This window comes from Protomyctophum parallelum, assembly GCF_964188405.1.
Source record: "Protomyctophum parallelum genome assembly, chromosome: 8".
NCBI classification, from domain to species: Eukaryota; Metazoa; Chordata; class Actinopteri; order Myctophiformes; family Myctophidae; genus Protomyctophum; species Protomyctophum parallelum.
In genome coordinates, this window is record NC_139703.1 from 40,704,269 (window position 1) to 40,716,768 (window position 12,500).

Consider the following 12,500-nt stretch of genomic DNA (forward strand, 5'->3'; position numbering starts at 1 on the left):
CTAAATCCTGACCGTTTTCTGAAAAAGCTATGTTTCTATGTCAGTGGTTCTTCGATTTTTCTAAAAATAGCAGACCTACAAGCTCCTATGAGCTTGTAGATCTCCTATTTTTCAATAGCTATAACATAATGCTAAAACCAAAAGGGGTTCCCGCCCAGAATGACTTATTGGCCCCAGACGGAGATCTCCGTCCCATTAATTAATTACGTGTGATGCCCTAGACGGAGATTGATTAATAAAGGACGGAGAATATCGATATCAAAACCGATCGCATCGCTCCACAGGCTGGGAGCGTCTGTCGCTCCACAGGCTGGGAGCTTCTGTTGCTCCACAGGCTGGGAGCGTCTGTCGCTCCACAGGCTGGGAGCGTCTGTTGCATCGCTCCACAGGCTGGGAGCGTCTGTTGCTCCACAGGCTGGGAGCGTCTGTTGCTCCACAGGCTGGGAGCATCTGTCGCTCCACAGGCTGGGAGCGTCTGTTGCTCCACAGGCTGGGAGCGTCTGTCGCTCCACAGGCTGGGAGCGTCTGTTGCATCGCTCCACAGGCTGGGAGCGTCTGTTGCTCCACAGGCTGGGAGCGTCTGTCGCTCCACAGGCTGGGAGCGTCTGTTGCTCCACAGGCTGGGAGCGTCTGTCGCTCCACAGGCTGGGAGCGTCTGTTGCGCAACATTCAATGTTATTTCCTGGTTGGGACATCATCGACAATGTCGTCGTCGTCCCCCGTCCCCGTCCCCCCATTTTAGGCGACGAGATCGAAAATCTTAAAAAACGTTTGAATAACTCTTGATCTAAATAATTCCGTCCAACTCTAGGAAAAGATCATGATGATATGATGATATGACGATATGATGATATGATGATATGACGATATGATGATATGATGATGATATGACGATATGATGATATGATTATATGATGATATGACGATATGACGATATGATGATATGACGATATGACGATATGATGATATGATGATATGACGATATGACAATATGGTCATATCGTCATACCGGCATATGACCATATGGCGGTATGACGATATGACACATCATGTTTCTGTTGTTGTTTTCCCCCTTTTCTGCAGAGCACGTTTCACCTACACGTGGTATGTATTTTACATGATATAATAAATATGAGATATTATACACATGGTATGTAGTTTACATTATATTATAAATATGAGATATTATACACATGGTATGTAGTTTACATTATATAATAAATATGAGATATAATACACATGGGTTGTATTTTACATCATCTATCAATAAATACACTGTGTGTGTGTGTGTGTGTGTGCGTGCGTGCGTGCGTCAGAGACCATCCACAGCAGACTGACTATAGAGTCAGAGCTGAAGTGTGGAATCCCAAACAAGGATGTCGAAGACGACGAAGAGGAGAACCCCCGAAGGGTTAAAAGAGTTGTGGGAGGAATACCAGCAAAACCAGTGAGTCTGTCTGTCTGTCTGTCCGTCTGTCCGTCTGTCCGTCTGTCTGTCTGTCTGTCTGTCTGTCTGTCTGTCTGTCTGTCTGTCTGTCTGTCTGTCTGTCTGTCTGTCTGTCTGTCTGTCTGTCTGACCGTCTGTCTGTCTGTGTGTGTGTGTGTGTGTGTGTGTGTGTGTGTGTGTGTGTGTGTGTGTGTGTGTGTGTGTGTGTGTGTGTGTGTGTGTGTGTGTGTGTGTGTGTGTGTGTGTGTGTGTGTGTGTGTGTGTGAATGGGTGAATGTAATGTACAATCTATGTAAAGCGCCTTGGATAAAGGCGCTATATATAAAAGGCACCGTTTACCATTTTCCCATTGTAGACTCAGATCCAGTGACCGGTTGTGTTTCCCATTGTAGACTCAGATCCAGTGACCGGTTGTGTTTCCCATTGTAGACTCAGATCCAGTGACCGGTTGTGTTTCTCACTGTAGACTCAGATCCAGTGACAGGTTGTGTTTCTCATTGTAGACTCAGATCCAGTGACAGGTTGTGTTTCCCACTGTAGACTCAGATCCAGTGGCAGGTTGTGTTTCCCACTGTAGACTCAGATCCAGTGACAGGTTGTGTTTCTCATTGTAGACTCAGATCCAGTGACAGGTTGTGTTTCTCACTGTAGACTCAGATCCAGTGACAGGTTGTGTTTAACCCATTGTAGACTCAGATCCAGTGACAGGTTGTGTTTCTCATTGTAGACTCAGATCCAGTGACAGGTTGTGTTTCTCATTGTAGACTCAGATCCAGTGACAGGTTGTGTTTCCCACTGTAGACTCAGATCCAGTGACAGGTTGTGTTTAACCCATTGTAGACTCAGATCCAGTGGAAGGTTGTGTTTCCCATTGTAGACTCAGATCCAGTGGCAGGTTGTGTTTAACCCATTGTAGACTCAGATCCAGTGACAGGTTGTGTTTAACCCACTGTAGACTCAGATCCAGTGACAGGTTGTGTTTCTCATTGTAGACTCACTCAGATCCAGTGACAGGTTGTGTTTCCCATTGTAGACTCAGATCCAGTGGCAGGTTGTGTTTAACCCACTGTAGACTCAGATCCAGTGACAGGTTGTGTTTCTCACTGTAGACTCAGATCCAGTGACAGGTTGTGTTTCCCACTGTAGACTCAGATCCAGTGGCAGGTTGTGTTTAACCCACTGTAGACTCAGATCCAGTGACAGGTTGTGTTTCTCACTGTAGACTCAGATCCAGTGACAGGTTGTGTTTAACCCATTGTAGACTCAGATCCAGTGACAGGTTGTGTTTCTCACTGTACACTCAGATCCAGTGACAGGTTGTGTTTAACCCATTGTAGACTCAGATCCAGTGACAGGTTGTGTTTAACCCACTGTACACTCAGATCCAGTGACAGGTTGTGTTTCCCACTGTAGACTCAGATCCAGTGACAGGTTGTGTTTCTCATTGTAGACTCAGATCCAGTGACAGGTTGTGTTTCTCATTGTAGACTCAGATCCAGTGACAGGTTGTGTTTCCCACTGTAGACTCAGATCCAGTGGCAGGTTGTGTTTCTCATTGTAGACTCAGATCCAGTGACAGGTTGTGTTTCTCACTGTAGACTCAGATCCAGTGGCAGGTTGTGTTTCTCACTGTAGACTCAGATCCAGTGACAGGTTGTGTTTCCCATTGTAGACTGAGCTTCTCGTCTTCCCAGCTAAGTCCTGCCCTATGCGGGAGCTAACTATTTCCGTAGACAACGCCCTGGTAACGTCTGTCCTGACAGCCAGGAACCTTGGTGTTGTCCTGGACAGTCAGCTCTCGTTCAAAACTCACATCACAGCTGTCACTCGATCCTGTAGGTTCACACTCTATAACATACGACGAATTAGACCGTTCCTCACCCAGGAGTCAGCCCAGCTCCTAATCCAGACAACAGTCTTGTCAAAACTCGACTATTGTAACTCCCTCCTTACTGGCCTACCAGCATGTGCACTTAAGCCTCTCCAGCCGATCCAAAATGCCGCAGCTCGCTTGGTCTTCAACCAGCCAAAATTCTCATATGTCTCCCCCCTGCTCCGCTCCCTCCACTGGCTCCCGGTCACTGCCCGCACAGAATACAAAACTCTGATGCTGGCATTCAAAGCAACCAAAGGTATGACTCCCCCGTATCTTGCAAGTATGATCGAACCCTACAAACCCTCCCACGCACTCAGATCAGCCAACGCAGGGAAGCTGGAAGTACCCTCACTAAAAACACCGGGACAACGCTCCACACGTCCCAAACTCTTCTCCCTTCTGGCTCCAAAACTGTGGAATGCACTTCCCACTGCAGTCAGAACTGCAGCATCACTCCCAATCTTCCGCCGTAGTCTGAAAACCCACCTTTTCAGACTCCATCATGGCCCATAGCACTTACCCCACCCCCTTAGATAGCATTTCTGTAGACTTAGATAGCATTTGATACAGACTTATAGCATGTTATGTAGACAGCACTATAATTGCATTGTATGTAGTCATAGCACGTCATAGTATGTATAGCATAGTATAGATGTATAGTTTATATGTATAGTTTAATTATATAGATATTCCACTGTTACTTTCTTAGCTTACGCATGTTTCATGATAAATGCTTTTCATGTGATGTATTCCCATGCTTTTTTGTTCTTGCTTAATGTAATTCGCTCTGGATTAAGAGTGTCTGCTAAATGCCTAAATTGTAAATTGTAGACTCAGATCCAGTGGCAGGTTGCCAGGTTTACCATTTTCCCATTGTAGACTCAGATCCAGTGGCAGGTTGCCAGGTTTACCATTTTCCCATTGTAGACTCAGATCCAGTGGCAGGTGGCCATCGAAGAGAGAAGGAAGATAGATTGTGGAGGAGCGTACATCGGAGGCTGCTGGGTCCTGACGGCCGCTCACTGTGTCAGGTAGCGTACTTATACAGCCAGTGTACACTACGATACACTATACTATACACTATACACTGTACACTGTACACTGTACACCAGGGGTACTCAACTGGCGGACCGCGGTCCACGACCGGACCGCGGACCACCTCTCTGCGGACCCTAGGCAAATTATATTTTATATATATATATTTTATTAGGCCAGCAAAAAAAAATCTCTCCTAAGCTCAGGCCAGGCCAGCCACAGTCAATTTCAATTCAATTCAGGCAGTGTTGCTGCAGCACAACTACATTGTGTGTCTTACGTTAATGGAGGGAAGAAGTTAATAATATAAATAACATCAGATGGTACATGTTTCATGTGAAATTGCTGCAAAGGCCCCCAAAATGTCCCCCAAGGGCCCCCAAAATTCCGCCGTGCGCACGCACAGTGTGGCCTGCCAGGGCGTAACCCCTTAGATAGCATTTCTGTTGGCTTAGATAGCATTTGACACAGACTTATAGCATGTTATGTAGACAGCACTATAATTGTATTGTATATAGTCATAGCACGCCATAGTACATATGTATAGCATAGTAGTGAATATGTATAGTTTATTATGTATAGTGTATGTATAGTTTCATCATATAGATATTCCACTGTCACCTTCTTAGCTTACGCATGTTTCATGATAAATGCTTTTATGTGATGTATTCCCATGCTTTTGTTCTTGCCTAAATGTAAGTCGCTCTGGATTAAGAGCGTCTGCTAAATGCCTAAATTGTAAATTGTAAAATTGTAAACTCCCGGCCTGATTTGGAGTTCCACTCCGGGCCTTCACTCTGCACCCTATTATTGGTTGGGTGGAAGGGGATCTGATTTGTATAAGCTTGGCTTGACCATACTAAACGGGCATAGAGCCCCGCTCTCCGATGGACGCCGCGCATGGGACCGGACCTCGGTCTTATTCAAAAAAATATTTGTGGACCTTCATCATTTCTAGTTGAGGACCCCTGGTGTACACTATACACTATACACTATACACTATACACTATACACTAGTACTACCACAGTACTACCACTACTACAGTACACTACATTCTGGGCGGGAACCCCTTTTGGTGTCAGCATTACGTTATGCTTTAGCCATTGAAAAATAGCAGATCTACAATATTTTGAAAGAAGAAAAACAACAATTCTTTGTTTGGCCCAAAACTTTTTGGCATTGTGTTTATTGTCATGATTTGTCACAACAAGAGTTGGCTTTGTCCGCGGCGTAAACATCTTTAAATAAATACTTTCTGAAAAGTCTATGAGGAAAATTAAGGGGGGTTTCTTTTCCGGGTCTCTCGGGGGGGGGGGGGGGGGGGCGGGGGGGGAGAACATGTGAGGGTACCTACCCTAGGGGACACGGGGAGAACATGTGAGGGTTCCTACCCTAGGGGACACAGGGAGAACATGTGAGGGTACCTACCCTAGGGTACACGGGGAGAACATGTGAGGGTACCTACCCTAGGGGACACAGGGAGAACATGTGAGGGTACCTACCCTCGGGGACACGGGGAGAACATGTGAGGGTTCCTACCCTAGGGGACACGGGGAGAACATGTGAGGGTACCTACCCTAGGGTACACGGGGAGAACATGTGAGGGTACCTACCCTAGGGGACACAGGGAGAACATGTGAGGGTACCTACCCTAGGGGACACAGGGAGAACATGTGAGGGTACCTACCCTAGGGGACACGGGGAGAACATGTGAGGGTACCTACCCTAGGGGACACGGGGAGAACATGTGAGGGTACCTACCCTAGGGGACACGGGGAGAACATGTGAGGGTACCTACCCTAGGGGACACGGGGAGAACATGTGAGGGTACCTACCCTAGGGGACACGGGGAGAACATGTGAGGGTACCTACCCTAGGGGACACGGGGAGAACATGTGAGGGTACCTACCCTAGGGGACACGGGGAGAACATATGAGGGTACCTACCCTAGGGGACACGGGGAGAACATGTGAGGGTACCTACCCTAGGGGACACGGGGAGAACATGTGAGGGTACATACCCTAGGGGACACGGGGAGAACATGTGAGGGTACCTACCCTAGGGGACACGGGGAGAACATGTGAGGGTACCTACCCTAGGGGACACGGGGAGAACATGTGAGGGTACCTACCCTAGGGGACACGGGGAGAACATGTGAGGGTACCTACCCTAGGGGACACGGGGAGAACATGTGAGGGTACCTACCCTAGGGGACACGGGGAGAACATGTGAGGGTGCCTATACCCTCGGGGACACGGGGAGAACATGTGAGGGTTCCTACCCTAGGGGACACGGGGAGAACATGTGAGGGTACCTACCCTCTGGGACACGGGGAGAACATGTGAGGGTTCCTACCCTAGGGGACACGGGGAGAACATGTGAGGGTACCTACCCTAGGGTACACGGGGAGAACATGTGAGGGTTCCTACCCTAGGGGACACGGGGAGAACATGTGAGGGTACCTACCCTAGGGTACATGGGGAGAACATGTGAGGGTACCTACCCTAGGGGACACAGGGAGAACATGTGAGGGTACCTACCCTAGGGGACACAGGGATAACATGTGAGGGTACCTACCCTAGGGGACACGGGGAGAACATGTGAGGGTACCTACCCTAGGGGACACGGGGAGAACATGTGAGGGTACCTACCCTAGGGGACACGGGGAGAACATGTGAGGGTACCTACCCTAGGGGACACGGGGAGAACATGTGAGGGTACCTACCCTAGGGGACACGGGGAGAACATGTGAGGGTACCTACCCTAGGGGACACGGGGAGAACATGTGAGGGTACCTACCCTAGGGGACACGGGGAGAACATGTGAGGGTACCTACCCTAGGGGACACGGGGAGAACATGTGAGGGTACCTACCCTAGGGGACACGGGGAGAACATGTGAGGGTACCTACCCTAGGGGACACGGGGAGAACATGTGAGGGTACCTACCCTAGGGGACACGGGGAGAACATGTGAGGGTACCTACCCTAGGGGACACGGGGAGAACATGTGAGGGTACCTACCCTAGGGGACACGGGGAGAACATGTGAGGGTACCTACCCTAGGGGACACGGGGAGAACATGTGAGGGTACCTACCCTAGGGGACACGGGGAGAACATGTGAGGGTACCTACCCTAGGGGACACGGGGAGAACATGTGAGGGTACCTACCCTAGGGGACACGGGGAGAACATATGAGGGTACCTACCCTAGGGGACACGGGGAGAACATGTGAGGGTACCTACCCTAGGGGACACGGGGAGAACATGTGAGGGTACCTACCCTAGGGGACACGGGGAGAACATGTGAGGGTACCTACCCTAGGGGACACGGGGAGAACATGTGAGGGTACCTACCCTAGGGGACACGGGGAGAACATGTGAGGGTACCTACCCTAGGGGACACGGGGAGAACATGTGAGGGTACCTACCCTAGGGGACACGGGGAGAACATGTGAGGGTACCTACCCTAGGGGACACGGGGAGAACATGTGAGGGTGCCTATACCCTCGGGGACACGGGGAGAACATGTGAGGGTTCCTACCCTAGGGGACACGGGGAGAACATGTGAGGGTACCTACCCTCTGGGACACGGGGAGAACATGTGAGGGTTCCTACCCTAGGGGACACGGGGAGAACATGTGAGGGTACCTACCCTAGGGTACACGGGGAGAACATGTGAGGGTTCCTACCCTAGGGGACACGGGGAGAACATGTGAGGGTACCTACCCTAGGGTACATGGGGAGAACATGTGAGGGTACCTACCCTAGGGGACACAGGGAGAACATGTGAGGGTACCTACCCTAGGGGACACAGGGATAACATGTGAGGGTACCTACCCTAGGGGACACGGGGAGAACATGTGAGGGTACCTACCCTAGGGGACACGGGGAGAACATGTGAGGGTACCTACCCTAGGGGTCACGGGGAGAACATGTGAGTGTACCTACCCTAGGGGACACGGGGAGAACATGTGAGGGTACGTACCCTAGGGGACACGGGGAGAACATGCAAACTCCACACAGAAAGGCCCTTTTGTTAACCCTTTTGACTGATACCTGTCCATTTAAACTCTAGCCTGGCCTTCCCCAAAGTTATTAGTGCAGCCGCGCCCAGCAGCCTGGCGAAAACTAGCGTTCTCAACAGGCCCGAAAATGTATGCCCGGCCCTATAACTGGGCCTTAACTGGGCCCTACCTGGGCCTTAACTGGGCCCTAACTGGGCCCTAACTGGGCCCTACCTGGGCCCTAACTGGGCTGGCCAGAGGCCCCACCTGGCCTAACACATTTTATGTCCTACCTGGCCCCAAAACATCAATTAAAAAAAGTCCATATATGGACATTCCCAGACCTGTTGTTTCAGCGACCTTTAGGTCTCCCTCAGAGCATCTTATCCTTTAGGTCTCCCTCAGAGCATCTTATCCTTTAGGTCTCCCTCAGAGCATCTTACTGACCTTTAGGTCTCCCTCAGAGCATCTTACTTGTGGTAATAATGATAATAATAATAATGATAATGATAATGATAATGATATTATTATTATTATTTCCAGCCAGGACCCTCGGTTTTTTTTTGTGAAGATTTCTTTATGGAGGAAGAAGAAAGCCCAGCAAACAACGGATATAGTACCAGTTGAATCCATCCACATCCACCCCAGGTACCTGTCTGTCTGTCTGTCTGTCTGTCTGCCTGCCTGCCTGCCTGCCTGCCTGCCTGCCTGCCTGGCTGCCTGCCTGGCTGCCTGCCTGCCTGTCTTGCCTGCCTGCCTGCCTGTCTGCCTGTCTGCCTGCCTGCCTGTCTTGCCTGGCTGCCTGCCTGCCTGCCTGCCTGCCTGTCTTGTCAGTCTGTCTGCCTGTCTGTCTGTGGTAGGGTTCAGAGTCCCACTTCAGAAAAGATGAGATGTATTTAGAACAATAATGTCGACATAGAGTTATTAAATAACTGTGTTATTATTAATGATCATACTCTCGTGTCCTGCAGATACAACCCTGCCACGTACGAGAACGACATCGCGCTGGTGGAGTTGGAGAAGCTGCCGGGCAAGGACACGTGTTTCCTGGACAACCCCGCGGTCACCGCCGTCTGCGTGCCCTGGAGCACGGAGCTGTTCAACGCTAACCACTCCTGTAGCATATCTGGGTGGGGACGCAACAAAGGTACGAAAATACCTCGTGTAGCATCTCTATGGAGACGCAACAAAGGTATGAAAATACCTCATGTAGCATCTCTATGGAGACGCAACAAAGGTACGAAAATACCTCATGTAGCATCTCTATGGAGACGCAACAAAGGTACCAAAATACCCCCTGTACCATCTCTATGGAGACGCAACAAAGGTACGAAAATACCTCATGTAGCATCTCTATGGAGACGCAACAAAGGTACTAAATACCTCCTGTAGCATCTCTATGGAGACGCAACAAAGGTACGAAAACACCCCCTGTAGCATCTCTATGGAGACACAACAAAGGTACGAAAATACCTCATGGAACATCTCTATGGGGACGCAACAAAGGTACTAAAATACCTCATGTAGCATCTCTATGGAGACACAACAAAGGTACTAAAATACCTCATGTAGAATCTCTATGGAGACGCAACAAAGGTACTAAAATACCTCCTGTAGCATCTCTATGGAGACGCAACAAAGGTACTAAAATACCCCCTGTAGCATCTCTATGGAGACACAACAAAGGTAAACTCCATCTTAGCCCGTAGCCCTCGCCGTAGCTTCGACGACCTTACAGGCGTAGCGAAGGCTAAGGGACCGTCAGGAATGGAATAGGAAAATAGTTTTTACTTGGAGTCCAAGGGAGGGTGATCCAATGTGTGTGTGTGTGTGTGTGTGTGTGTGTGTGTGTGTGTGTGTGTGTGTGTGTGTGTGTGTGTGTGTGTGTGTGTGTGTGTGTGTGTGTGTGTGTGTGTGTGTGTGCGTGCGTGCGCTCAGAGGGGAAGGGAGCCGACGTCCTGCTGTGGGCCAACGTGTCTCTCATCCCAGACTGTCAGAGATTCTACAAAGACGACCGTTTCAGACCTGGAATGATGTGTGCAGGTAGACCTGTCTGTCTGTCTGTCTGTCTGTAGGAGGCTTCAGACCTGTCTGTCTGTCTGTCTGTAGGAGGCTTCAGACATGTCTGTCTGTCTGTAGGAGGCTTCAGACCCGAGTGTTGGTGTTCAGGGTTTTAGTCCCCAGACAACTATTCTACAATCTCTGAATGCTATATAGAGTCTGGTCCTACAGCCCCATGAGCTGGACCTACAGCCCCATGAGCTGGTCCTACAGCCCCATGAGCTGGTCCTACAGCCCCATGAGCTGGACATACAGCCCCATGAGCTGGACCTACAGCCCCATGAGCTGGACATACAGCCCCATGAGCTGGTCCTACAGCCCCATGAGCTGGTCCTACAGCCCCATGAGCAGGTCCTACAGCCCCATGAGCTGGACCTACAGCCCCATGAGCTGGACCTACAGCCCCATGAGCTGGACATACAGCCCAATGAGCTGGACATACAGCCCCATGAGCTGGACATACAGCCCCATGAGCTGGACATACAGCCCCATGAGCTGGACCTACAGCCCCATGAGCTGGACCTACAGCCCCATGAGCTGAGTAAGGAATGCTATATAGAGTCTGGAACTACAGCCCCATGATCTGGACCTATAGCCCCATGATCTGGAACTATAGCCCCATGATCTGGAACTACAGCCCCATGATCTGGACCTACAGCCCCATGATCTGGACCTACAGCCCCATGAGCTGGTCCTACAGCCCCATGATCTGGACCTACAGCCCCATGATCTGGACCTACAGCCCCATGAGCTGGTCCTACAGCCCCATGAGATGGTCCTACAGCCCCATGAGCTGAGTAAGGAATGCTATATAGAGTCTGGTCCTACAGCCCCATGAGCTGAGTAACTGAATGTTCCTCCGTTCCTCACCCAGGAATCAGCCCAGCTCCTAATCCAGACAACAGTCTTACTGTCTTGTCAAAACTCGACTATTGTAACTCCCTCCTCCAGCTGATCCAAAATGCTGCAGCTCGCTTGGTCTTCAACCAGCCAAAATTCTCACATGTCTCCCCCCTGCTCCGCTCCCTCCACTGGCTCCCGGTCGCTGCCCGCACAGAATACAAAACTCTGATGCTGGCATTCAAAGCAACCAAAGGTATGGCTCCCCCATATCTTGCAAGTATGATCGAACCCTACAAACCCTCCCGCGCACTCAGATCAGCCAACGCAGAGACAACGCTCCACACGTCCAAAACTCTTCTCCCTTCTGGCTCCAAAACTGTGGAATGCAATCTTCCGCCGTAGTCTGAAAACCCACCTTTTCAGACTCCATCATGGCCCATAGCATTTCTGTAGACTTAGATAGCATTTGATACAGACTTATAGCATGTTATGTAGACAGCACTATAATTGCATTGTATGTAGTCAAAGCACGTCATAGTACATATGTATAGCATAGTATAGATGTATAGTTTATATGTATAGTTTCATTATATAGATATTCCACTGTTACTTTCTTAGCTTACGCATGTTTCATGATAAATGTTTTTATGTGATGTATTCCCATGCTTTTTTTGTTCTTGCTTAATGTAAGTCGCTCTGGATTAAGAGCGTCTGCTAAATGCCTAAATTGTAAATTGGAATGCTATATAGAGTCTGGACCTACAGCCCCATGAGCTGAGTAAGGAATGCTATATAGAGTCTGGACCTACAGCCCCATGAGCTGAGTAAGGAATGCTATATAGAGTCTGGACCTACAGCCCCATGAGCTGAGTAAGGAATGCTATATAGAGTCTGGACCTACAGCCCCATGAGCTGAGTAAGGAATGCTATATAGAGTCTGGACATTTTAAAATATGTTTAGAGCTTATTTTTGTATTTCCTTTTCTGCTAAGCAACAAGCTATACATGTTTAGATGTTTTCTATTCATATTAGGATAAATGTGTGCGACTGTAAAGACGAAACGGAAGTGGCGAGGAATGCTCCTCCTCCGCTTTATAGTTGAGTCATGACAGCTCTTCCGTTGCTCCAGACTGTACGACGGAAGCGTTTGGAAATCGTGAGAGGCAACAGTCTGTTAACGCCAGACTAGACTCAGAGTAATGCAGTGTTGGTGTTCAGTGTTGGTGTTCCCT

The 12,500-nt window shown here is 49.4% G+C and overlaps 1 protein-coding gene across 1 annotated transcript in view; it reads left to right on the forward strand.

Moving 5' to 3' along the window:
• cfi (complement factor I) overlaps window positions 1–12,500 on the forward strand; it is a gene marked incomplete at its 3' end in the record, with an annotated part of 31,974 nt that overhangs the window by 16,388 nt on the left and 3,086 nt on the right. The window contains exons 8-13 of the mRNA XM_083771162.1: window positions 1,084–1,104; window positions 1,317–1,447; window positions 4,251–4,354; window positions 8,907–9,011; window positions 9,335–9,510; window positions 10,302–10,406. Of these exons, the coding sequence (XP_083627288.1) occupies window positions 1,084–1,104; window positions 1,317–1,447; window positions 4,251–4,354; window positions 8,907–9,011; window positions 9,335–9,510; window positions 10,302–10,406 (642 nt within the window). The remainder of the gene's footprint in view (window positions 1–1,083; window positions 1,105–1,316; window positions 1,448–4,250; window positions 4,355–8,906; window positions 9,012–9,334; window positions 9,511–10,301; window positions 10,407–12,500) is intronic.